A 27,485-nucleotide genomic window follows, 5' to 3' on the forward strand; every position below is an offset into this window, starting at 1 on the left:
GGTGAGAGCAGTGCTGAGTGGTTCTGGGCTTGGCAGGAGCCCATGGCTGAGCTCCCCTCCCTGGGAACCAGCACCAGGTCTCTCTCAGGCAAGGGCCTTGTCTCAGAGGTACCCTTTCCCCTGGGCAGCTTCAGTATAGGGGAAAACTGTATGGGGAAAAATATATGGGCAATGAAGGAATGGGACAACACAAGAGAAATGACCATGTACAGTCATACAGAGTCCAGTGGTGGCTTTTAGACAGAATTTCAAGTGGTTCATTAATACCTAAGACCAGAGCCCAACTTGGCCAACAACCATTATTGCAGGCAGACTTTCCTGAGCTCTGCCAGTGAAGGACCACATCTGAGAGGAACTCCTGCAGTGCAGTGGCCCTTGGGCAGGACCCCCAGGCTCAGAGCTTTGTGGTCATGATGCTGGGAAGGAGGAGGAGAACCTGAGCCCAAGAAAGAGGAAGAGATGGGAGCTCCAGTGGTTCACAGACAGAGCCATGTCCAAGACCTCTCAGGTTTGGAAAAAACAGGCACCAGCATTAGCACTCAGGCCACCACCCAGGCAGGCACCTTCAGAAGAGTGTGGCAGCCTAAGGAGGGAAAGGAGAAACACCTCCAAAGGTGGCAAGTGGCTCCTTTGCCTCTGCCCACACTGACTTTGTACGATTTTCTCTTGCTTTCCTCACCCAGCCTGCCCTAGCTGGGCACAGGGAACAGCTCACTCTGCCAGCGCTCTCCAGCTCCCTCCCCACTGAATACTCCTCCTTGCATGCTTCTTTTAAAACTTTTATTCAACAATATAGAATTCTTTTAATTATGGTATAGAACTGTCCATCACGATACTACATCCCCTGCAACCCCCATGTCCTGGAAGAGACAGGCACGAGCTGTCCAACCATGGTCCATCAGAGGTCGGGGGGGAACAGCCGGAACAGAGGAAGGAACGACTAACCAACAACTGCTTTGCACACCCTTCACATTTCCACGCTTTCTGGGTCAGGAAGAGCTCAACAAAGAAACAGAGGCAGAAGAACCTTTAACACTCGGAGGGAAGGGCTGCGGTCATGGCGAGGCGAGTGCCGTCCAGCCAGGCGTGCGCCCCGCTCTGAGCCCTGCCCGCGCCGCGCAGTCCGCCCGCCGTCGCTCTACCGCGCCGATGGGACGTTTGATTTGGTTCTCATTCTGCTTATGGAAAATTGGGAGCAACAGCATCGGACCTGAGGAGAGACGGGAGGAGGGAAGTGAGCGTCGCGGGGCACTGCCAGCTCCACACGGAGCTCCTCGGCTGGGCACGCTGCCCCCGGTCTGCCACCCACCCCAGCCAGGCCCAGGCGCACCCTGCATGGCCCTCTGCACCTGGGGACAGCAGGGAACCTCAGCCTGCTTTGGAAGAGGAGAGAAGGGAAGGCAGGGCTGAGAAAGAAAAGAGAGAGATGCAGTCCAGCAAAGTAGAACTGTCACAGACAGCTAAAGACAAGTTTGGACATTTTTCCCATGACCTGCTGTTTGGAGTTTCCCTCCACTACCACAAACACCTCCCACAATTCCACTAAAAGTGCCCATCATGCCCAGCACACTTGCAACAGACAAGCTGGCAAGGCTGCTTGCTGCATCCATTTCCTGTTGCATCCCTCAGTGGCTGTGGGGCTCAGTTTTGAGCCTTTTCTCTTACAAGGCACTCAGCCAAACCCATGTTCTACCTCTGCTAGAAAGCTGGAGCCAGGCCAGCTGAAAGGCCAGGAACATGCACTAGGACTCTCCTAACTTTTTCCAGGAGAAAGCAGATGAAAATGCAGGTTCCCCAGTCCTCTTAACTTCCTGGGTACAAAGCACTCTTCCCCAGCTCCTGGCTGTCCTTGCAGCCAAGAGAATGCTTTGCTAAGGTCCAGAGGAGAGAAGGATTTCCTGCTCTGAGTGCTGGAAGAGCCACTGGCTGCACAGATAAACTGGTGCAGGCTGCAGTTAAACATCCCCACTGCCCTGGGATCAGGAGACTCCACACCCTCCTCATTCCCAGACTACTCTTGCTCAGCTGCTGTTTCCCTCCAGGATGAATCTGTCACTGCTCATCCTACCCTAGAGCTGGGGTAGGGATGTGGGGAGATAAGGGGCAGGTTGTTCCAGCCTCTCTGCTTAATGCAGCCAGGGAAAACCATTTCAGTCTCTGGAAGAGCAACTCTCTTCCTCTGCTTGAGGGTACCAGGAAAGAATTCCTGACGCAGGTTTACAGAACAGACACTTCCCCAAGCAGCATCCTGACATTTCACCACCAGGTTCAGACACTGTCAAGCATTTATATGCAGCACACTCACACACAGTAGTCAACAGTGTTCACCTACCAAAGTTCCCTCACTCAACCCATTTTTCTTCTCCCCACCTCTTCTGCTTTGCCCCTCCAGAAGCTGGGAAAGCCAACAGACAAGAGCTGGAAAACAGACAAGCTTCTCCCATAGCAACTTGGACAGGCCATGAGAAACATCCACTTCTCAATGGAGCAATTCAATAGATATTTAAAATCAGTTCAAAACTTGATATTAAAACCCCAAACCAACCCTGCTGCTACTTGCACAGCGTAAAGAGCACAGGAGACCTCCCCTGCCCCTCAGGCCGGGCAGCCTGGAGGGTGGGCAGATGGAAGGAGGGCTGGGAACACTCACCAACACTCACTGCCTTCAGCAGCCTCTGCAGGAGAGCAAATGCTAGCAAGGCCCTGCAGGATGGCAGCTGCTCCTCAGCCGGACACCCAGGACAGTCCCCAGGTGCAAGGAGACAGCTACTCCCTACTCAGCACATCTTTAGACCAAGCCATCCATGCAGGCTGAAAGCAGATGAGCAGAGGGGTGCACAGGTGGAGAACCCCAAGTTCCAGCTGTGCACTGGTGACCTGGTCTGACCCACCAGGTAACAGCAGTCAGGTCTGTCCCTCAGTGCAGCACAAGAGCTGAGCCCCACGCTGTGCCCAAACCCTCACAATCTGCCCCAGAGAAACTCTCAGGGCTGACAGCAGGAAAAACTGCAACCAAAGACTGAGAGATCCCAAAAAAAACAGACAAGAGGGGCTGGAAGAGCCCACCTGCCCTCCTGGAGGAGACAAGGCCTCCAGCTCTCAGGCCTTCTGGCTATCCCATAGATTTGAGACGGCAGACGTTCAGACGTATAGATATTTATTGGTTTCAGTGAATTATACAAATGGATTGACCTGCTGTCGATGCCAATAGAACTTTATTGGAATATGGAATGTAAACAGATGTTTCAAATAGAAACATTGCAACCTTATAAAAAATTAACTATTTCAACAATGCCGCAGAAGGAAATTCTGTGTTTAGGTGCTGGTGGGAAAACACTATCTCCAGCGTCTAGGTTTGAGTGTCACCAGAACCACTTGATGAAGTTACACACAGAACAAGTAGAGGAGGCAACTGTGAATTGTGGGGCTATAAAGCCATCGAGGGATCTGATGAAAGAACCCATAAGACGAACCCCCCACCCCCCAACAGGATTGGCACCCCGGAATTCAACAAATGGCTGACTTTGTTCAAACACTGCGTGGGATCCCAAGGCCTGGACCAGGAGCTGCACAGCCCCCGCCCTGACGCCGCTGTTTGTGGATCCTCCCCCCTCCCTGTGCTCTCCTCCCCGGCCTCCTCTCCACTCCTCCATGCTGCGGTGCTGGATTGAACCGCTCCAGAGCTGTGCTCTGGCACAAGTCTGCGTCTGGCACGAATTCTCATGGGAGCCACGTCATGAGGTACGTGGTTGCACACCTATCACAAGAAATCTTGCAACACTGACTTTCCTGAGCTCGGTGGGAAAGTCTGGATAGTCCCTCCCCTCTCCTGCCACAAGAGCAGCCCTCACATTCACAAGTTTCCAAAGCAGGTCTATTGAGTTTCTTCTCAGAGCGAGCCTTTGTCAAACACACTGGAGGGGGGTATGTCCTCTCCCCAGCAACTCGGATCAGTGCCTTCGTTTTAATGCTCCAAACCAATCCCGAGATGCTGCTGGGTTTGTGGGTTGTTTTTTGTCAAACTCCCCCCCCCTCCCCCCCAACCACCCCGGCATTCACAATTGAAACTGGAATTCAAGGGCCAAATTCAAACCCAGAGTGAGCAGTCAAGACTTGGACCTCAAAACAGAGTTGCACCTGCTGACCCCCAGCCTGAATTTGGTTCATTCAGAGTCTACAAGTCAGAAAGGCAAGTTTAGAAAGAGGCATGCTAAGGGCTGATGGTGGAACGACCAATTTGTCCCCACCAGCATGGTGGGGAAGGCTGGACTGAGAAGGAAGAGAAGGATCCATAGAGATGTGAACCAGAATCAGTTGTGTGGAGCCCTGGGGATATCACTACATATTTAGCTCTTGCAAGACCATTTGCCCAGGGCTTTGGTACCACAGGGTTAGAGTTACATTAACCACAACCACCAGAGAGGAACTGAGGTTTAAGACCCCCCCCAAGGTTAGATTTCTGCCAAGTATAAAGGGGAGGGAAAGGAGGGGGGGGGTCCTTGGTTCTTTTCCCTTCACTGTGTGACCGAAGGTTTTGCTTTTATTTGTAAACATCTTGAATTACCCGTCGTTTTCCAGTCCTCATCGTGCTGTTGTCATGCCACTGGAGAGCACAGCATTTTCTGAGCTGGGCTGGGACTGCTCCTTCACCACTGGATCTGCAGGAGACAGACCAGGCAGGAAAAGGAAACAGCATTTAATAAAGAGGAAGCTCCACCCAGGCAAATCCTTCCAGAGAAACTGCCCTGAAACCCCACAGAGCTGCTAAGGCTTTTGCAGAGTGGGGAGCCAAAATGTGCCCCCACAACTGCATCCCTGCTGGCCCCAGCTACTGCACAGACTCACAGAAATAGGGGTGATCCATGGCCTCCTTGGCAGTCAGCCTCTGTTGATGGTCATATCGCAGCAGCTTGTCCAGGAGGTCCAGGACTTCAGGACTGACCAGGTGCCTGTTCTCGCTGTGGATGAAGTTCTCCCAGCGCTTCCGGGAATGCCTGCAAAGGGCCAAAGGGACCAGCTGTCACTGCACAGCACCACCCCGTGTCCCAGGGGCATCACCTGCCACCAGCCCCTTCTGACTGTAGGCGGCTGTGATAAACAGCCCACAGCTCTTCCTTGCACAAGCTACTGCCCAGCAAACACCTGCCAAAGGTGGAAAGTCCTCTTCTTTATGTACACAATTATATGATCATCTGTGCCAGGGAAGGTACAGCATTGTACATTCCCTTCTGTCTACAGGGACTAGACAACAGCATGTGGCAGGCAGGGTGACGCTCTTGGGACTAGAACTGATGTGTGGCTTGCCAGCCAGCCTCACAGAAGCTGTCCTCACTAATCCCAGCCTCACAGAACCTGTCCTCATTATTCCATCCATTCCACTTGTCCTTTTCAGAAATCTCAACTGGAAGACTCTGAGCTGCTCAGCCCACACTTAACTTCAGTTTCTACATCTCCATGTAAAGGAAGCGAACATGCAGGAGAGAGAAGAAATAGGGGATGGCACATGAATCATGGCAGACACAAAAGGAAAGAGCCTGCATTTCAGTGGCTTCCTGAGATGGCATGAGCAGCTGGATGTGAAGCCTGCAAGCAGCACCGTTATCCAGAAGATCGAGCAGGCCTTTGCTGAGAGTGCCTCAAGGGTACAGACATGAGTTTATCTCCCTCTCTGTGCTTACAAGGAAAAAAAGGCAGCATTTCACTTCTGCACTTACTGGCCCAGGATGTCATTGAAGTGTGGGTCCAGTTCTATGTGGTACTTCTTGAGATACCCATACAGCTCATCTGTGCCCAGGACCTTTGCGATGCGAACCAGCTGGAACAAAAGGCACGTTCAGAGAGCAGAAGGGCAGCCCAGCACTCTTCTGCAGAGGCAGAGATGCCCAAATCTAAGAGCCCTCCTTCTGGAAACATCCAGACAGAAGGAGTTTCTTCCTTGAAACTTGCTTTTGCAAGATGTGCAGAAAACAAGTTTCCTACACAAGGCAGCAAAATCAGAGATGGCTCAACCAAACATAGCAGCTCCTCCCAGCCTGGTAGCCCCATCCCCAGAGCCTCCCCACTGTACACACAGAGATGAACTGGGGACAAACTTTTCACAAAGTAAGCCAGGTAACAATGTCTTTACTTGGTCATAATTGTCCTGGCCGTGGAAGAAGGGCTCCTTTCGGAAGATCATGCTTGCCAGCATACAGCCTAAACTCCACATGTCTAAGCTGTAGTCATACATCTGAGGGAGAAAAGGAGAAGCTGTCAGAAAAGGCACACTCACCACAGCCTGGTTTCCCACAAGCACAGGCAGCCTCAGCCTTTGCACTTCATGGCCAGCCTCTCTCCAACCCAGGCAATGCCCTGACAGGCAAAACCAGACAACCCAAAGGTGGCTGAAGTGCAGCCACAAGTGTTATCACTGGACAGACAGCAAGGAGGAGACAGACTCTTACTTGGTAGTCCACAAGGAGCTCTGGTCCTTTGAAGTACCTAGAGGCCACACGGACGTTGTATTCCTGAGCTGGGTGGTAGAACTCGGCCAGACCCCAGTCTATGAGCCGCAGCTGGGAGGGAAGAGAGACACAGAGTCACCAGCCAGGCACGAGGGGCCACTGGCCAAACCTCAATCCCCTGCTGCAAGGGTGGAGCCCAGGGTGGAGGGAGCCCTCTGTGGAGATGCTCTCAGCAGTTCTCTGATCAGGTTTTCCCTTTCCCCTAACATCAGCTGGTGGGGCAAAGCCCACCTTAGACAGCTCCAATGCCTTCTGATTTTACCAGCACCACCAGGTCCTTGAGTACTAAGGAACAGGCAAAAGTCTCATCCCACTGTTTAGAAGGGCTGGGCTGAAGGCAGTGTTGATTTTACCTGGGGACTGAGAGGAGAAGATGGGGCAGGAGGGGCTCAGCACATCCCCACAGCTGCAGGGATGGACAACCTGCTTACTAGGGATGGACTCCAGTAAGAGATTCCCTTCCTTACACACCTTGCCTTGCCTGTGCAGCCACTGCTGATTGACAGAGAGACCTGTGGACCACCAACTGGTTCCTTGACACAAATTCCAGGTCCCTGGGGCAGGCACACACAGCACTCAAGTACCATGATGGGATAGGCTCCTGTGCTGCCCATTTCCTGTGGCCTAACCAGCACACCCCAGCAGTGAGGGAGCCATGGACTCCACTGAGGTGCTTCCCTGTGGGACTTTGACCATCTCCTGATGCTGGCACAGGTGGAGGGGAGCCAGTAAAGAAACGTTACAGAGGTTTGTGCAGGTTACAGGGGTATCTGCCAGGGCTATGGGTACAGAGGCAGCAGTTTCCAGTTCCCCTGGAAAACCCCTGCTTGTAAGCCCTGGTGTCACAGTACCTTTTTCTGTTGGTGGTCTATCATGACGTTGTGGGGTTTGACATCCCTGTGCATGATTCCCATGCTGTGACAGTAATCCAGGGCCTGGCAGACACACACACACACATTAGACATGGCTGTAACCATGGGCACAGCACTACCAATGAAACAGTTCTCAGCCAGAAGCAAGAGTTCACAGGAAGTGCCACAACCCTGGCACATGAAATGAGCAGTTTCAGCTCTTATGTTGCACATGATAAAGTGACAAGCTGGCAACAAGACTGTGTGGACCTTGTGCCCTCCTGCAGTCACAGGTGTTCCCTGAGTTCCCTGCACAGTTGTTGAGGAACACAATGCAGAGAGGTGTCCCATCTGGGTAGCCCTGTGCTTCCTAGGTCAGGCTCTCTCCCTAGCAAGGGAATGATTCCTACATGCATGCAGTTTTATGGCCTTCCACTGAGGCTTTCCACTTGTGTCCCAAAACACACTCAAATTAGAAAGTCACCTCTGTCCTGGCTGATTTAAGCCAAACTGCACTTAAAATAGGCAGGTGAGAGCACATGAGGGAGAGCAAAGCTGCTTCAAGCTTGTAGGCAAGAGCACATATAAGCTCCCTAGCTCCATGACCTTGCACCACTTGGCCCCCTAGCGCAGCTGTTCCCTTGAGCAAAGGGGTGAGAATGTTGTTTTCTCATCTCCAAGGGGAGGGAGATCCATCCATCAACATCTATCAGATGCTGTGGCATCTCCAGCAGCACAGAAAGAGGGTACAGCTTGTAGTCATTCAATACCCAAGACACCAGTGCCAGGGAAGCAATGCTGTCCTTGGGCCTGTGCCACAGAGGGAAGCAAGGAGGCAACAGCTTCATCCCAGCAGAGAACAGCCCTGCAGTGACACATGGCTTCACAGGACTCACACACACTGTGCTCCTGGATCTCCAGTCCAGGAGATCTCTAACAGGTTACACAAACTGCCTCCAGGGATGAAGCTCTTCTAGTGTCTTGTGTGTGTCTTCTAGTGTCTTGTGTCTCAAGTATCATCTCAACTTCATCACCCCTCCCATCCCAGTCCCAGGCTGCCTCAGGCTCACTCCCACACCCAGCAGGAAGGTCCTGCCCTTGCAGACAGGTGGGCAAGCATGGGGCTGAAGAGGAGAAAGCCTCCCTTGAGCCCACTGGATGTGCTTCAGGAATTCTCTTTCAATCATCATGTCCTGGAGCACAAAGGGCTTTCCTAGCCTGTCCCACTCATTTCCAGACAATGGGAGCTGCAAAGAGCCAGCCCAGAAGTGCCAAGGCCCTGAGCCAGCCAAGCTGCTCCAGCAGGTCAGCCCTGGGATGGGTCAAAGCTGTCAGCTCTCCCTTGTGCCTCCCCTGCCCTGCAGCTGGAGAGCCCCAAGAGCCAGAGCAGCACACCCCACAGACCTGCCATGGCTCCTGGAGGGAATTTCCATGGGGAAGTGCAAGCTAGGCTCGTGAAGGGGAGGTATTCAGGGCACTCCTCACCTTTCATCAGAGGGGCAAGGAAAGCTTTGGCTGGGAGGTGTCAAAGGAAAATCCTGATGCTACATCTAACAGCTGGCATAACTACTGGGCAGAATTCACCTTCAGGGGCTGCATTTGAATACTGCAGCAGAGGGAAGCCTGGAGCTGCCAATCCCTCTCTTCTACTTTCCCTAGCATCACAGCTCCCCAGCCCTGCCTTGAGGGCCTTGTCCTGGCTCTGGCTGTTTTTCTGGGAGTTGATTTTCCTCACAGCAGCCCAATGACAGTGCAAGAGTCATAGGGAGACCAAGCACAGCTCTGCCTGGTGACATAACCACAAACACTTCAGACCTCAGAGCATCACAGACTGTTTGGAGGTGACCAAAGGCCCCCAGTTTGGCTGCAATATCTCACAGCAACAACCAGGTAACCTGATCTCTTCCCAAACCTTCCCAGGTTATGAGACTTGGATTCTGCACTGAACACAAGAGAAGTAACTTAGCAACAGTGCCCCATGAGCCCCACTACTGCCACCCTCGTTCCTGGTCTCCCCATCCAGACTGTCATGTGCAAGGCCACTCACCTTAAGCAGCTCATACATATAAAACCGAATATCAAAGTCTGTCAGGATCTGGTACAGTTGCTGAAACAGATTTGGGGAGGGAGGAAAAAAAAAGAGAAAATAAATACTCCAGATTTGGATTAGTTTAATTTCCTGAACTCCACCTGCTTCCAGTCATTGACCCATTTCAGGTTCCCTATGAATGCCACCATTCCTGAGGGCTCTCCTGATCTCAGACCTGCCAGGAAATCTAGAAAGGATGCAAGAGCTCCTGTGAGATGCTACTGGCATCATTCAGACTTGTCACAACTTTCCAGCAGGAGATATCTGGCTGTCTGTCCAAGGGGAACAGAGCTCTGGAGGAGGCACAGACAATTGTGACTTTCTTTCTGTTGTCAAATCACTGTGATGACTTTGTATGCCAGCACTGACAACAGCATTCAAAGAAGGTGGGCTGGGAACACATGGAAGGTGTTCAGGTGTTCAGGGTGTGACAGGGAGAGGAAAACATCAATTTAAAGGAGCATGGGGTTGGGAGGCACAAAGAGAGCCAGGAGCCACAGACAGGGCTCTATCCTCTCCTCTATCCCAGGGTAAAGGCTAATGCAACTGAAGAGCACAGGAATGCTGGTAGGACCAAGGGGAGCACAACTCAAGTTGTGGGGAAGTGCTCACTGCCACCACTCTCCTCTCCCGTGTCCTGCAGCAGCTCATGTGGAGGTGACAGAGCTCCAGGGGCACTTTAATCTGCCCTGTGCCACCAGCACCATCACAGGAAAATCATCTTCCTGCTGCTCCCACACCAGGACACAGCTGGCCCAAAATTTGCCTTCTGCTCTGTATCTGTCACTGGCTGTGGAGTCAGTCCAACCTTGTTGAGCTGTCCTCTCTCCCAGGGAAAGCAAGGCAAGATGCCAGGCAGGGCAAGGAAGGACACTCACAGGGCAGCAGTGGGACCAGACCTCTCTGGCCTTTCTTACAAACAAGGATCATCTCACAGCTCAGACAAATCACCAATTGCATCAGCACTGCAGCCTGCTGTCCATCACAGGCACCACTTGGCAGCTTCAGGAAAAATCCCAGAGCAAGGGATTGAAATTCACATTCCAAAGAAGCAGCTCTGGCCTTGGATCCCCTCCAGGCCCATGCTGAGATCCTCAGGATCCTGCCTTACTGAGGGCCATCTGCAAAGAGCCCCCATCCAGCCCTAAAATCAGAAATCATCTGACAATATACAAGTGTCACTTACACACACAGAGCTTTAACAGCCTCCAGGACACAACTGCATTGTATTCTCGTGAGCTGGGATGATCCTAATGCTTTGGAGCAACCCAGTGAAGCAGACAAGTGAGCAGAGAGCAAAAAAGACATAGCCACAAGCTACAGAGCCATAGCAGGGATGGATTTCCTGACTTGTGCACAACTGATGCAGGACACAGGGCCAGCAGAGGACAGCTGAGTCCTTCCAGGTCTGTTTAAATGGCTTCCTAGGTTACAAACACTGTGAGAAATGTGTAAAACATGTCCTCCTGGCATTCACTGCCCTGTTTGACTTCACCTGGCAACACCAATGCACTGGGGCAGGAGGAGGGCAGGAAAGGCAGTGGCATTACCAGTCTAGGCCTCATTTTCCCTATTCCCTGGCTCTCTGCCTATTGCTGCCTAGAAGTGGGAAGGGAGGGGATGGAAGGGAGGTCACCAATGTCTTCTCAGACCTGCAGTGCTGCTGCTTCTCTGGCTCATGGCCTTTGGCACTGGACCATGATAAGCCCAAACACTGTTGGGCAAACAGCATTCAACAGATTTCCCTGGGAGAGCTGCCTGTGAAACCCAGCCCCTGTGACCTCTGGCAGTGCCAAGGCCAGCAGTGCCCAGCTCTGCTCAGCACAGGGAACAGCCCCTGCAGGAGCCTGCTCAGCCCTGCAGGCAGCCCATGAATGCAGGCAGCTCTGAAGGACAGAGCCAAGGCTTCCACTGCAAGTGGCTCCTGCACAGGCAGCTGCCTCAAGCAGGCTTTGACAGAGGGCTCCAAATCCCCTCTGCCCGGCCTAGCAGGGCAGGACAGACATCTCCTTTGCAGACAAGCCCATCTCAAACATCTGCTCAGCACTCAGGATCCCATGAGGCCTCAGAGATCTGGGCTGGTCTCCTTTCTCCATACAGAGCACCAGGAAAGGCCAAACCCACCCACAGGCAGCCACTACCCCTCTCCAGCTTTTGGTGGTGTTCTGGCACACATCACAGAAAAATCATAAACCAATCCTGTTTGTGCCTGAGGAAGCAGAGACACACTTCCCCCAGCATGGGGCTGACAGGAGTTAAATGCTCATTCCTCTCCCTTGAGTGAGCAACACAGCTGGCTACGTGCAGGAAGCAGCATCTGCAGAGCAACAGGGTGGCTGTGAGGAGACACACTGCTTTGGGGTGCAGGGCAGCAGCAGAAACAAAAGAAAAAAAAAAAAAAAAGGAAAACAGTTCCCAAAGCATCCAGCCTTGGCAGGCACACAAGGGAGGAGAATCTTTTCTACTTCTGCATTGCTTATGCAGGACAACAAGCATTTTTTTAAACAAACCCTAGATGTATAAGGATAAAACCCATGCACACATTTCCCTCACAGCAACTGGGCCTGAAAAATCACCAAAATGCAGGTGAAGGGGAAGACTTGACTCAAAAGCCCACTGTACCCACAGCTCAGGCAGGCAGAACATCCTGGAGCAACCCTCCATTGCTCACCTTTCTTACCCATCTCATCTTCAGCTCCACACCCGCTAGAGCAAACCCAAGCAAGAACTGCTCCTTGAGACCTGTGTGTTCCCCTGTGCCTCTTTGGGGCAATGACAGGCACAGAACCAGCTACAGAACACATGGCAGCTGCCAGTGGCTGAAGTGCAGGTGTCTCATTTCTAGTTTGAAACCAATTAGCAAAAGACATTTAATTTCACTGATGGCTCCTCAGTTGCATGTGGCTCTGCAGTGCAGCTTTCATTTAAGGCAAATTGCTGTGGGGAGCTTGAATGCTCTCAGATGACAAGTAATGCAGCAGGTCTGAGGAGAAACACTAACCCTGTACACAAGCTGCTGTGCTCACACAGCAGAATACAGAATACAGATCCAGCCTGGCTCCAGCTCATCCTCCTGGCAAGTGCTGCCACTTCCAGAAGGGAGCAGACAGGTAATTTAAGAAAATGTAATCAGCTCTGGGGAGGTATCACCTAAGTTCTCCTGTTTATTCTCATCATTTAAGAATAGTGAAATAAAAGCTTGTGCTTCTGATCTGGGATCTTGGATGCCACAGAACTGCAGCTCTGCCCAGGCACAGAGAGCTGAGGAAATCCAGCAGCCACTTCCATGGTGCACTGACATGAACAATGTTCTGCCATTTGAACAGGCAAAGGGGTCAAAGTATTAGCATCAAAGCAAAAAAAAAAAAATGCTGGAGGAAAAGGAACTTCCAGAAAGGAGACAATTGAGCAGACATCCAAGTTTGTGAGCAATTACTGCCAACAGGACAGAGAAAAATGAAAGCCTGTGGAGTGGTCAGCAACCACCTGCTACCTGCAAGTAGCAGGAGCTGAGGCCTCCCAGCCCTCCTCACAGGAGAAGGTCAGCCAGGACTGCCAACATGCAGCTGCATTGCTCCTCCAGGGCTGCCAGCAGCTGGGGGTCACAGCCCTGGGCCACACAGGCTGCCCTGGGAACCCCTCACACACCCTGAAGGGGATCTGCCAGTGACATGCTGGCTCTCATCAGTGCTGCTGAATCCAGATGCCAACACAGAGATGGGCACATCAGCCACAGCCACATCCAAACAAAGAGAAGAGATCCTTGTCACCTGGATTAGCTCCTGTGGCACTTAACTCCAGCAGAACTTGGCTGCCCAGGGAGGTAAGGACTATGGAGCAGGGGGACAATGACTGGGTGCTCTCCAGCTACTTCACATGTGGAAGCACAGAGCAAGCTGAGACCAACACAAGTGGTCTCACATACTCTGTACTCTCTGCTTGGCACTTCAGAGCAAGGGAAGAGACATCTTGGGAGTTTCTATGTAGAAGAAGACACCCACAGGCACCCTCAGTAGAAGCAGCCCTATAATCTGCAATTAGCTGCAGCCCCAAAAACCTACTCAAACAGGCAGACAGCTCATGGGAGTGGAGCATCAAACAACCCACACACCCCATACACAGCTAGGGAAATTCAGGTTACAAATAAGCTCTGAACACAAGAAGCCACACTGCATGCCCTGGGGACACACTTGCATTCCCAAGACAAGTTATTCCTGCCTTGTACCAATCAGCATCAAAAGCATCAATACTTTCTGTCCTGGATTTGTACAGCTGTGAATTTGGACTTCCCCAAGGAGCAAGGCTTTCTCCCAGGAGCCTACAGAAGTCTGCTGCAAGCTGATGTGGTTGTTTCTAATGCAACAGGCAGAGCTGAGCACTGTCACTTGTGCAGTGCCAGCCCAATGTCCTCAGTGCTGCAGCAGTGCCCAGCCTGGCTCTCCATGTGCCCAGGATGGCCAAAGGACCATGGACTCCAAGCCCCAAGGTACTGCTGAACACCCCATGGACACATTTCAGTTTCTGGGGGATATCCTTGAGGATAATTTTTTTCCCCTAAGGACATGTCAGAGTGGTGTAATCACATTTTGACTTGGAAACACACAGAGCAATCCTCAGCAAAGTGTACCAGTGCCTGAGCTTATCTCAAGACATGTATTAAAAATAAAAATCAATGAAATAATTAAAAGGTCTCTAAGGAGAAAGTTAAAAACTTCTAGGAGCAGCATTCCCAGGAGGCTGTGGGTCACAGAAGCACAGGGGCACATTCCCAACACAGAGGCACTGGCACAGCCCAGCTGATGTCAACAAAGCCCAGGCAAAGCAAACCTGCTTTAATTAGCCCTGAAAGGTCACCACAGAGCACTCCTCTCATGGCTGTTTACTTGATGGAGACAACACTCCTCTCCCCACCCAGAGCTGTCAGGGCAGATGCTGCTGCAAGTTGCTGTTATTGTGGCTCCTGCAGTTATCTCTACGTGAGATTAAACAGCACTCAGAACTCACTGCAGCATGGCTGCACCTCTGCCCACATACACACATCCCACCTGGCAGCACCCTGCTCAGCAGCCCACCTCACAGGGACACAAACTATGTCACAGACTATGTGAGCTGCCCCTCAGCATGCAGGGCTGCAGGAGCTGGTCTGTGAGCCAGCTGCCTCCTTTATAACAAACGCCAGCCCAGGATCCTTCTCTGGGTGTTTGGCACATCTGCTTCTTACAAAACCTGTACCTACATGATGATCTGGGACAGAAAGGAAGAAAAAAACACCATCCCATAACATGGAATGAAAGAGATCCCTGAATGGAGCAGGAGGGATGACTGTGCTGGCTTTCCAATGGCAACTGCTCAATTAATTCTCCACCACTGACTTAGTGATTTAGGGTAAAGGCTCACATGGGGGAAGCAAAGATACCATTAAGATAGGTGTGGCTGCTAATTACAGATCCCTTTTGTCTGGAAGCATTTTGTAGCTGCAGTCTGACAGAAGGACCCTCATTTTGGGAACAGTAATATCCCTGGGAGTCCCCAGACATCAGAAGAGCCAGGGAAAATGCTACAGCCTCAGACAAGGAAATAAAGCTCTTAAGATGTATTCAACAATGTTCAACGCCTCACAACCAGGCAGTGGGAGATGAGCTCTCCCGCCTCTGCCACCCCACAGTTCCCAGGTCTGAAGGATTCCAGAATAAATCAGAATAAATAAATCAGAATAAATAAATGTGACCAGCTCCATCAACTGCACTGCTGTAAACAGGGCACTTCAGCTCAGGGATTAACTTGGGCTGAATATATAGCACAGCAGTGATTACTAAATTGAGAAGGGAGCAAGAATATCTAACCTGTTGACCTTACTCCTCAGAGCTGGGACATTCAGCACACAAATCTTTTATGCCTTTTCATCCAGAGCCCATTAACAGGTTTCTGATTTACATGGAGAAAGAAAAGTGAAGCTGACAATTGTGAAAACTCTAAATTCCCCCCACAGCTCTTGAGGATTATATGAAAATCACAGCATTTTACAGAAATGGGAAGCGTCCCTCCCCTACCCTCAGGCAAGCTCACCTTAAAATCTGTGTTATTGATGTACTCAAACACCAAAGCAGGGGTCTTTGACTGCAAGAGAGAAAAAGTCATGGTTTAAAATACACACTTGACCTTTCTTTGGCTACAAGAGACCTGAGAAAGCCTTTGCTTCCTGCCCAGCCCTCACTAGGGAGAGCAAGGTGGGAGCAGGACATGGCAAGTGCAGCCCTGCTCACACCCCACACTCTGAGCACCAACTCAGCATTCTGGCCAGCACTGCTCCCCCTCACCATGGAGCAGAGAGAGCACTGGGCAAGGCAAAACCTGTCACCAGGAGCTGAGGCCTCCCAGGAGAGAGGTCAGCCAGGACTGTGACACTGCAGCAGGATTTCCTCTCCAGGGCTGCCAGCAGGCTGGGAGTCACAGCCCTGAGCCAGCTGCCAGGCACAGAGAGCTCCCCACGAATGGGGGAACTGTGGCACTGCAGACCATGGCATGAGCACTGGTCACTGGGTGGGACAGCAACCAGAAGGATAAGAGGGCTTAAAATCCAGTTGCCCTGGCTGGTACTTAGGTTACAGATGCCAGGCAGAAGGATACAGGCTCTGCTTTCTTACAGAAAATTTGTAGGACTTCAAAACTTTCCCCCATCAGCTGGGGCAACTCACAAAAGACACAGAAGGGATGTTGAGGAGTCTGGGGAATGTTCAAAGGAAGAGGAGCCCACCAAACCAACCAGCCTGTGCCTCCAGCTGGTGGGAAGGCAATCCCAGCACACCCCCCCAACACAGGCACCTACCACTGGATCCTTGACAGTGTCAATCAGATTAATGATGTTGGTGCCACCACGGAGATTCTCCAGAATCTTAACCTCGCGTTTTATCTTCTTTTTCTTCACTGGCTTAAATAGACAAAAGAAATTAGAAGTGAGAGTCCTTCCAGAAATTAACACTGATTTCTGCCACTGATTTTGACTGGAACACATCACCTCCCCTCCTTTCTCTGTTCCCACCCTCACATGGGAACATTTTTAGCACCAAAGAGGAGACAGACACTTTGCATGAGCTAGGATTTCCCTCTCATCCATAAAACCTTTCCATGCATCAGGGGGACAATCAAACCACTCCAGACAAACAGAACTGTGACTCCAGTAACTGTGGTTAGAAGTGCCTTGGACTGCTGTGTGGTAACCTCAGCATACTGATTCATGCTGTGCACTCAGAGTCACAGGACAAGCATGGTGGACCCAGCTCTGCTTTTGTTTACCAGCACTAACCAGTCTTTCACTTTTCAGCCTGTTTCCCAATGAGTACTTGAATCCCATGAAGCAATAACCTGAGTCTTCAGCACCAAGATTACTTGTAAGCTCAGACACTGCTGTGCCTCACTTGCAACCACCTCAAATGCACAGAGCCAACTACACTGCATGTCACTGCATCCATAACCATGATTATTTTTAAAGCCTAAAGACATTTTAAACAGTTCTGATTCCTCCTCTCATCTGCTCAGTCTCAGGAGCCCTCTTTGCAAAGTAAGCTTTCCTCTGGACATCCCCCTGTGGAGAGTGACAAAGAACAGCTGCTCCCAAGGCAGAGGCTCAGTGCCTGGGCTGGCTTTTACACTCTGCTGATCCAGTGGTTCACTTCAATGCAAATGAACGTTTCTGTAACTCATCCACTCCCAGCACAACCCCAGCTCTGTGCCTGCTGGAAATGAAAGGCAGTTTAGAGCAGATAAGAGGTGAGACTCTTTAATGAGCCTTGGCTGTTGACCAGTGTGGGCAGCAGCAGCTGCAAGTCACCAAGTCTAGCAGTCCTTCATTCCACAGCTGGAACATCCCCTCCTGCCCCACCAGTACCACTAAAAAGAACTGCAGAGACATCTTGCAGGGACTGGTAAAGCCTTTGGCTAGCAAAGGCCCATCTCTGAGGCTGCTGATGAAAGCACTCCTCTCCAGACTTTGAGCTTTCTAAAACATTCATCATCTGGCACTGAATCTGGTATGTGTGGAGGGGTGTGATGAGGAATGGCAAAGGTATGAGGCACCTTTCCAAAGTAACACACTTAGCAGATGTCTGTGTGAAGGACAAGGAGCCACAGGAGCTCAGCAGCTCATGCTCACCACCTCACCTCTGCCACAGCCTCCCACTTCTATGACGGCCACAGAATGCTGATGGTACAACTCATACTCCCCTTACAGGCAAATCCAAGGCAATTCCTGTTTCCAGAGCCCTGGCAGAAATGCATGAGCAGACAGGAGAAGGAACAGAAGGTTTTATATAGTGGGAAAATATGGCATTTATGTAAGTGATAAAATATGCTGTATTTCCAGGCCCTTCAGGTGGCTGAAACCTTCAGATTCGAATCCTGCTCTTCTCCTCTTGCAAGTTAAAAGGCATGAGCTAGACTTTAAAGCCAAAAGATGAGAATCTCAGCCTGAAGCAAAGTGCCAAAAATAACACCAATGCCAGCACAGGGAGCGTCAGCACCTCACAAAGCCACTGTGGAAAATGGCAGCAAGGCCACTGCAGCTGTCAGAGCTGGAGTGATGCTGGGCAGGAACTGCTGGGGAGTGGGACCCACAGCCCCAGGGCAGCATCAGAGAATGCTGGAGCTCCTGGAGCTTGGAGAAAGGGAGAATCAGCCAGAGCAGGGGCATGTAAACCAGCAAGAGTGAGGGAACCTGAGAGGAGGATGCTTCATTAGGAACTAATTTAATTCATGTCAGCACGGAGACAGACACCGCCCTTGTGTCACCCATATGCACAGATCTTACCAGAAGGCCAAGATGGAATTAGAGGATGTAATTTGGTTACTCTGCTTGTCCAGTGAGGCAGATGCACACACAAGCTGTTTTCCAAGGAACTTCAAAGAGGAATTGAGGCACTGATATCCTGAAGGTGCTCCCTGAATGGCCTGGCTATGACAGACATGCCTTCCAGCCTCTCTGCTGCAGCACTTGCACCTGTCTGGGAGCTGAAACAGACCCTGAACACAGCCAAGAGAACCCAAAGCCCACTCTGAAACACCTTTTCCTTTGTACTGTAGTTATTTCAGGGGCCTTTTGCATCAGCTAGGCAGGGGAGGATATCCCTCCATCCCTCCAAGATTCCCTTTTCTCCTTTCACAGCAACCACTGCTCCCACTGGGGCAGGAGCTGCTGTCTTCCAGTCACTTCCACATATATCTTTGACCTTTCATAGGATGGAAAAATAATGTTCTGTGTTATCTCCATCAGAAATCTACCCTTAGCCACCACACACTAAAACACTAGAGCAGACAAAATCAGTGACTTGTAGAAAAAAGGAGAGAAGAAAGTTGGTCTTTTTTAAATGAAATGCCTGCAGATAATCACCACCAGCAGCATCTCTGATATCACCAAGGGAAGACACTTGGGTGAACACTGTCTCAGCAAGAGGGAGAGTTAAAAGCCACTCACTGTTTGCACTTTTTCCTGCTAAGCTGCAGGACTGCAGAGCTCAGGCCAGGCTGGCCACACCATCCCCACATCAGCTGGGAGCTGGGACCAGGACCCCAGCAACCTCCAGGCAGGGCTGGGAGGCTCTGCATCCTCAGACACACTCAGAGTGGGGTTTTCCACCACTAAGTAAACAAGGATGAGGCAAAAGAAATGCCATTGGCTGAAGTCATTTCAGAGGAAAAGCTATTGCCCAGGAGTGTCCTCAGAGACAGCAATGGGGGGAATAGTGGTGACTGCAGGCCTGCACCCCATCCTGCACAGCTTTCACCTACCCAGCCTCACACCACCTCCCACCCACAGGTCCCACACCACTGCTGCAAACACCATGTGCTATCCAAGGGCACATCACTGGGGCTCCTTTTTTGCCCAGTAACCCATTCCAAGCCCAAGCTCTTGCATCCCATGAAACAATAAGTCAAGTCAAGTCAAGCAAGTCAAACTCCTCGGTGCAAACCACTCCAGCACATGGCCAGCACTGCACTGGGGGTAACTGTTCAAACCAGAGAAACTTTGCTGCCTTTCCTCATGTCCCAGAGCCCAGCAGAGCTGAAACTACAGGCTGGCAGCAGCATATCAGCCACACACCAGGATTAAGTCTGGGTTGCTACAACTGTCTCTGAGAGTCACCCGATCTGTCTCTCCAAGGATGTTGACTCCAAACACACATGGATTAAATGTGAACTGAAGCTATTATGGCCTCCAACCATCTGCCTCTCCCAGCAGGGATAGCTTCTAAAACACCAGCCCTTGCAGCCAGAGTATTTTTAACAATACTCATTTAAGGCTATTTTATTAAACCAGGCTATGAACAGCAGCATTTCAGGTTGTGCTTCCTACACAGGCCAGTCCTCCTGCACAGGGAGGGGGATTTCCAGCAGAGGAAAGGAGCAGGCACCTCAACAAAATTAACTGCTCCTGAGTTTGATCTGCCTGTGTTTCCACAGGTACAGCCTCCACCTCCATCTGTTCCCACACCAGAGGTATTTCAAAGCTTTCCTCCCTGCTGGGAATTCTCCAGTGACCAGTATGGGTCAAACCCTTCCCTCTGGAAGGGGCTCCAACACAGTCCCTCTGCTCTGTGCAAACACCTACTTGTGTGAAATCTGTACAAACTTGACAGCTTGGAGACTTCTGTCGCATTTGGTTGAAATTGGCCAACCAGTGCAAAAACTCCTGGGGGGAGGAGGGGGAGAAAGGCTGACAGACAGCAGGATTGCGTAAGACTCGTTTCCATAGGAAACCAGGCTAAAAGACATGTCTCACTTTAACCATGTCTACACTGGGAGGGGTTTCATTACTTCAACTGCATCAGTACCCTTAGAACAACATCACTGTCTAGCACAAGCCAGTTTTCCAGTTTCCCAGAAAATTGCTTCCTTCCTCAGGCAAACTGGAAGTGAGGTGGCTGTGGATTGTGGAGACAAAACATGCAGCTCACTGTGAGTGCCCAGAGCAGAGGGACAATATCACTTCCAGCCACAGGGGGATGGTGTCTGTCCTCAGCCACCTCTCCTTTGGTGGCTGCAGGATTCCCACCCTACCACCCAAATGGATAAAGATGCTTCAATTCCCTTGAAAGGCAGAAGAGGGAGTGACAGTGACCAGAGCTGTCCCAACTCTCTTTGCCCAAAGTCTGGGGAGCATCATGCAAAGCTATCCCTCTGCACAGGTGAAAAATGTCACACAATAAGCTTTGTAGTCAGGTAGATCCAGAAGAAAACACCTTTTTGTGACCAAGAGAACAGATCCTGGGTAATTTCCCACAGGATCATGCAAACTTGTAAGCAGGGAAGGAGTCCAGCTGCAGTAAACACCAGCTGGGAGAATTAACATTGTTTGCTAAAATAAACCTTTAAATAAAGGACTGCAACCATCACTTCCTGTCTAGAGTGAATAAATGGCTGCCTGGCTAAACATCTTTTCTGCTTGGTTTCTAAAGCAAAGGGAGAACACTGTTCTGTCAGATGCTCCAGTTCCAGCCTTCCCCAACAACCTGGGAAGGCATTCCTTGAATTCAAGCAAAGAGAGAAATCAGATTTGTTATCCAAAATTCTCTACGCATTTTCTCACTGTGAAAGAAAAGCAGTGACCAGGAAGGCATGTGAAATATGAGTTAAGTCCAAAGCATAAAAATCATTTTCCATTAGCCCAGAGCAGGCAGCCTGGCAGTGCACACATGCTGCCAGCTGAGGAGCACACGTGCTGCTCTGAAGGAATCCCAGAAGGTGCTGGGCTTTGCCCAGCAGGTGCTCTGAAACAAAACTGGGGTTAGCACAGCAGGAAAGAAGGTTTAGCAGTCAAAAGATACAAATCCATGAGAAACTAAAGTGATGTATTCCACCACCCCATTAAAAAAAATCAATTATTTGCTCACCAAGCCTGAATAGCCTGGAAATACAACGATGCTTCCAGTGAACAAGCAGGGAGATATGAACACACAATGTCCAGGACCAGTGAAAGGCTCCAGCAGCATCCCTGTCACAGGCTTTGAACATTTCAAAGCTGGCACTAGAAGCTCATTTGTCTCTAGCAAGTATTATCAAAAGGATCACAATAATCGGCCTATAAAGCCCAACACCAATTGCTCAATAGGAAAATTGGCTTCAGAGCAGCTCTGCTTATTTTGCCAGACATCAGCTGGGAAACCAAATAATTGTATTCCAAAGAGCTACAAAATCGAGGAGCCCACTTATGTTAACATTCTGTTGGTTGTTTGCATTTTACCACTTCCATTGTGGAAATTCAAACTTTTGTGAGCTGCTCTTGAATTTTAGAAAAGAGGGGGAAACCATACCTTGAAAGTACAAAAGTACTATTGCTTTTTTAGTTAAATAAAATATACTTAAGTTTGGTAGAATATGTATTCTGAAGGCAGTTTCATTCTTTCCTTCAGCATCCTTTTCATTCCAACAAGGCACACCCCAAACCAGCCCTCCTGGGGCTACAGAACTGCCCATGATACATCAAGAATTCTGCAATCAACTAAAAGTGAGACACGTGAGGACCAAGCCCTGATCCCCACCACCACCATTCCATAGGATGGGAATCTTCCTTCAGGCCCTGCAAACAGACACAAGGCTGTACCTCACCCTTCTCCACGTGGGAGCTGCAGCTTTGCAGCTCATCAGTTCCTTGGTGTTACACCACCACCAGGAGAGTCACCAGCTGCATCTCCAGGCCTCTGAAGGCACCCAGGGCTGTCCCAGTTGGTCTCAGCTCTCACAAGGCTGGGCTCCAGCAGCCAACTCTGCCAAGCTCATTGTGGGCAACTGGTGTTTGAAAGAGCAGAGCTGTGTGCCCATCTCTCTTGCAAAAGGGCTCATTTCAAGACTGCCAGAGGAGGAAGTGGGCCAGGGGGAGCTGATTCAGTGCATGCAAATGCAGGAGGAGCAAGAGAGACAGAGTTAGCAGGAGCAGGCATTGAACGGCTTTGGTGGAAGGTCACTGATGCAGTCAAAAGCTCCAGCCTGAGGGACCAACAGCAGCCAATCCTATTTCCCTGTGCAATCCCTCCTGCACAGCAGCATGAGGGTCACTTCAGCTCCCCTCTAGAACAAGCTGATGTATGTGGGCTCTAAAGCTTGTAGAGACAGAAGAAAAGTTGACAGAGCCACCATCCCGACTTGGTTCTCTAGCTGGAGTGATAACTGAGCTCAGCACTGGCAGGATCTTGCAAGAGTGCCTGGTATAAGGAGCAGCTCTGGAGGGTTCACACAGCCCAAATGGGGGAACAGGGGAAAAACAAAGCCAAACAAGCAAGAATGCACTTGTGAAACCATGTACATGGTTGAAATTTCCAGTGCATGGACTCAGCACAGAGGGACAAAAGCCACCAAAGGAGAAAAAGGTTATTTCATCACTGCTGCAGGACCTCCATCTCACTGGTCCCTCTCCTTGCATCTGCATTCTTCCCCTACCTCCAGCCATGTTGTGCCTATGCAGAGTAACCACACTAGGACACAAACTCTTTTTGATGGGTTTAATGCTTTGCAGGCAGGCAGAGCATACATGGACACACAGGGGCATCACTGAAGCAGGATGACTCCTGATTCCTGTAGAGACCTGCCAACATGGATGCTGTAATCTCCACCCCCATGGAGGGGTGCAGTAGGGATGGAGGCAATACAGGAGACTGGGAGGTGAAGGGCACACCTACACAGGTGGTACAGCCAGCACTCAGCACTAACTGCAGGTAACTCCTTATAAGAGCATCATTCTCACTACATGGTATCACCTGTAGCAGTTAAAAGCAATGTGGAAAGTCAGACTTGGGCTTTTAGAGTGGCAGCTTGCAACACTGTTCACATCCTCCAAGAACAGTTACCCCAGAACAGAGGATTCACTTGAAAGGCATGCAGGGAGACATTTTGGAGCTGCATTAGCAGAAAAACAAAATGAGAAGCTCATCAAAGAGACAGCACAGACTGACCTCAGTGCTCCATCAAAAACTTCTGTGTGGTAAGATGTGGAAGAGGAGAGCTGTGCTTCAGATACCTGCATTGCATGTAGACAACACAGGACTCACTGGCAACAAGGATGTCTTAAAGTTCCTTTGGACAGACTGAGGAATGTCAGGCCCCATCCTGGGAGTCAAACCTTAGCATCAGATTTAAGCACGACATGAAAACACGTACAGAACACTTTCACACACTCCCCCTTCCTGGTGTGGGCTGCCCCAAGGCAGGCAGGAAGCAGGGCCACAGCTGTGCCCAGGCCAGGCAGATCAAAGAGCAGACAGGAACCTCCAGCACCAGAGAGGGAGTGTGGAGCAGAGCTGCTGGCTGACTCCATGCTAACCTGAGGGGCAGGAAGGTCAGTACAGTGCAGTCCTCACACTTCAGAACTTCTCACTCTTTGCTCCCTGCGTACACTGAAAAGGGAGGGAGTTGTCCTCTGCCTCAGTGCTCAAGATAAAAGCTTCTGGAGGATTTTCTGGAGGGCAGGGGGTGTCTAGTGTGGCAAACCAGGCTCCTGCCCCACTGCTTTGCACACACCATCCTGATGTCCTGCTGCAGTGGAGTGAGAAGCAACCTACTTGCTTCATTTGCCTTTTTAAAAAAGAACTGCAAAATTTTCCCAGGAAAAAGTGACATTAAGAGCATCGTATTTGTAAGGCCCTTGATCCAGAAAATGGTAATGTCAAAGTCATTTGCATGATCTTAATTCTCTTCCTTTGCTGATACATGTTATGACCACAACTAACAACATCCCATTTCCCTGCAGGATATGCCTGGTGCTGCACTTGGGGCAGCAGAACTGAAAGGAAATGCTGGGTGCTGGCCAGGGAAACAGGACACCTTGCTTTGGGGAAGCCCAAAAGGCTGAGAGCACTGTGGTACCAACCAGAGCCCTCAGCTCCCTGGTCTTGTCCAAAGCTGATGTCTTCATGGAGCACTTACAATCCAAGCAAGTGGCTGCCCTAAGAGGCAGAGCAGTTATCTCCCTCGTGCAGCCCTAAACCAGGAGCCATGCTCTAGTCTCAGCTTTGTTGAGGCTAAGGGACTTGCCCAAAGTCACACAGGAAATCTCTGTGGCTCAGTTCTGCATCAAAGGGTGATAAAATTTCCTGACCTCTGTGGAGGATGGTACAAGATGTTCAGGTAGTACAGCACCAAAGCAGGGGAAGTACTTGCTATGTGCTAGCTGGAGCTCAGAAGGGACAAACTGCTTCAAAGAGCAAAGGCCAGGAAGAATCACTAGTGACTTCCCATGAAGCTGAGATATCCAGACAGTGACTCCTGCTAAAACTCCCTCTAACACCTATAGTGTACATAAATTGTACTCTCAAAAATGTTAAAGAGAAAGGAGCAACTGTGCTAAAGAGTTGCATCCATTGCCCAACCATGGTACTTCCCTTTGACCCATCTCTGCACCACACAAAAACCTGAAGACTTTTGGTTGCATTTCTCATCTCACAGAATCCAAATTTTTCCCCAGTCAGTAGGAACAGAGACACCCAGCCCCTTTGCCCCTTTGCCAAGGCTCCCCTGTAGATAGATGCAATTACATTCACAATTAAGTTTTGAGCCTAGTTACAGGAAACCAGAGGCACTTTCCACAGATCAGAGTGATGCTATTGCCACACTTCACAGGTTTTCATAATGTACACAACGTGGTGCTCTGAAACTCCCTTTTCACTGACCCACTTTCCACTGAGGAGAAAGTTCATCTTTATTTATCTGGACCTTCTGCTTTTCCTTGCTCACTCACAGGAATGCTGTCTGCATGTTAATGCAAGTGGGGAGGGCCAGGGGAAGCAGTGGCAACACCAACCACTTCATATCTGGGACAATCCAGTCTCCTGCTTGCAGGGCATTAAGGCAACACATTCAGGCCCCAAGGAGGAGCACCCAGCTGCCCTGAGATGACTCCTGCCAGCTGACTCAGTGTCCAGGGCTGACAGGCTCCCCAGCTGTGACAGAGTTCAGCTGCCACAGGCAGGGCAGCATCGCTCCAGGGGAGGCTCTTTGGCCTGGGAAGAGGCAGGAGCAGGGATTCTGATGACTTTCCCTGCAGCCTCCACTCAGCCTTGTGGTGCCCTTCCATGTGGGACAAGATCTAGGATTTCAATAAACCACAGCAGTCCCAAAGAGGCCATCAGGGGCTCCAGAGCAGCATGCACAAGTGTGCAGTTTCCCCAGGCCAGCCACAAGGCATCTTGCTGTAAAATCCAGCTCTGCACTTGCCACTTGTGACCACTGTCTCGCAGCAAAAACTTCTGCCTGCATCTGCTTTAAAAAAGACAAAACCCCAAACCACAGAAAGCATCCAAAGGATGGGGAGCATGCCAGAGGAACCTGGCTTGGCAAGGACACATGAACCTCACCACTCTGCCCTGATGTCAGGCTCAGCCACAGAGGCTCTCCCAAACAGCTCACCTGGGCACCTCCTTGCCCACAGCCAAAGCTGGGGTTTGTGTGCCTCCTCCCAGAGGCAGATGGAACATCACACCTTTCCCAGGAGTGCTGGCTGGACAAACCATGACAAGTTCCTTGGGAAACCAATGCAGATCTCAAGGAAGCAGGCACAGACAGAGTGGGAATGTCAGCAGAGACAGCCAGACACGCTGTCCCAGTGGATCCAGGGAATGCCTAAAGGCTACAGCCCTGCAGAGATGCATGTCCTGCTCTTCTCAGTGGCTGCAGGGGCACACTGAGCTCAGAACCCCCTGCACACTGTGGATGAATGTGTGCCCAAATTCTTAGGACACCCATGGTCAGACACTGGCTCCCACGTGCTCTTGGGGAACAAGTGACAAGTGTCGCTGGTCCAACAAGTGACAGCCACAAGTGTCAGCCAAGCCAGAACCAAACACACTGCAACTCTAACCTTTCATCTCTGTCTTAACTCCCCTGCCTGCCCTGAGATCACCAACACAGAGTGCTGCTAGTTAGCCCAGCTCACTGCGAGCTGTTGCTTCAGTGTTCAACACTGTGAGACATGCCCTGCAGTGTACAACCCGTGCACAGCCATCCCAAACTACAACCTCCCAGTGCTGCACAGGTCCCCACAGCCCAACCCCACCAGGGTCAACACACCAGCACACAGGTCACCAACACTGCCAAACTTTGGTAGGTCTCCTTGAGTCTCCTCAAGTTTCCATAGTGTTTGTAGTCTGGCTGTGATGAAGTTATTTTTCTCATCAGATCCTCTAAAGGACTGAATATAAAATATTGGTGCTTTTTTAACCGCTGAGCATCCCACAGCCTGGCTCTGAAAAGGCCACATGCCGGCTGTCTAGAGATTAACAGAAGGATTCTCCCCTCCAGGCTTCACATTCCTGTTGAAATGGCAGTCCCTGGGCTGTTTTAGACAGGCATTGCCAGACACGATTTGCCAAACACAGGCAGAACACGCAACGCTGTTCAAATGTCAGGACTCAGAGCTCTCCCCCACCAGAGGAACGCTGGACAAGGAGGGGTGGAAACATCAAAACATCGCTACAGCACGCAAGACACCAAATCCATTTCCAAACACACCATCCCGATGTCCTTAACGAGAAAAGAGGAGTTTTGGGGTGAAGAAAGAGATCCAACAGTTCTTTGGCCCTGCCAACCCAGCTCCTCTCTCCCTCGCTCCCAGCCACCACAAGCCCCTACATCATCAACGGGATACTCACCTTGAGGATCTTCACCACGACCCTCTCGTTGTTGGTGATGTTGATGGCCTCAAAGACCTCGCTGTACTTCCCTCGGCCGAGCTTTCGAACCAGCTGGTAGTCGTCCTGGTTGCTGCGGGCACCAAGAGGAGAGAGGCGGCGGTGGGGGAAGAGTGGATAACGAACGGGGCAGCGGGCCGGGCAGCGGGGTCCCCTCCCAGCCCCCCGGGACAGCCCAGCCCAGCCCGGCACGGGGGATCGGGAACCCTCCCCACGGGCTGAGGCCCTCCCGCGGCAGGGAGGGCGGGTCCCCGCATGGCGCTTTACCCCCAGCTCGGGACGTGCGCCTCGTAGTCCCAGTACTCGCGGCTCCTCAGGCTGTTCACCTCCGCGTACACCCGCGCCCGGCTGCCGGCGGCCGGGCCGGGCATGGCGG

The 27,485-nt window shown here is 51.0% G+C and overlaps 1 protein-coding gene across 1 annotated transcript; it reads right to left on the reverse strand.

Moving 5' to 3' along the window:
- Positions 1–766: 766 nt before the first annotated feature.
- On the reverse strand, positions 767–27,485 carry CSNK2A2 (casein kinase 2 alpha 2). The gene is made up of 12 exons (XM_063168056.1): positions 27,377–27,485; positions 27,071–27,182; positions 16,270–16,371; positions 15,510–15,560; positions 9,402–9,461; positions 7,355–7,438; positions 6,444–6,554; positions 6,128–6,229; positions 5,715–5,815; positions 4,846–4,994; positions 4,565–4,658; positions 767–1,210 (listed from the first exon to the last, which is right to left on the reverse strand). Exons 1-11 carry the CDS (start codon positions 27,478–27,480, stop codon positions 4,582–4,584), a joined length of 1,053 nt encoding a protein of 350 aa, XP_063024126.1. The 5' UTR covers positions 27,481–27,485; the 3' UTR covers positions 767–1,210; positions 4,565–4,581.

Source organism: Melospiza melodia, chromosome 13, assembly GCF_035770615.1.
Source record: "Melospiza melodia melodia isolate bMelMel2 chromosome 13, bMelMel2.pri, whole genome shotgun sequence".
NCBI lineage: Eukaryota > Metazoa > Chordata > Aves > Passeriformes > Passerellidae > Melospiza > Melospiza melodia.

What these genes read in the sequence shown, in the direction of transcription:
- CSNK2A2 (XM_063168056.1), bottom strand. Translation starts at nt 27,480, where the DNA reads ATGCCCGGCCCGGCCGCCGGCAGCCGGGCGCGGGTGTACGCGGAGGTG. An exon ending in TCGTGGTGAAGATCCTCAAG is followed by an intron (nt 16,372 to 27,070) that starts GTGAGTATCCCG and finishes TGTCTATTTAAG; the next exon opens with CCAGTGAAGAAAAAGAAGAT. An exon ending in ATATGTATGAGCTGCTTAAG is followed by an intron (nt 7,439 to 9,401) that starts GTGAGTGGCCTT and finishes TGTGTCTGCCAG; the next exon opens with GCCCTGGATTACTGTCACAG.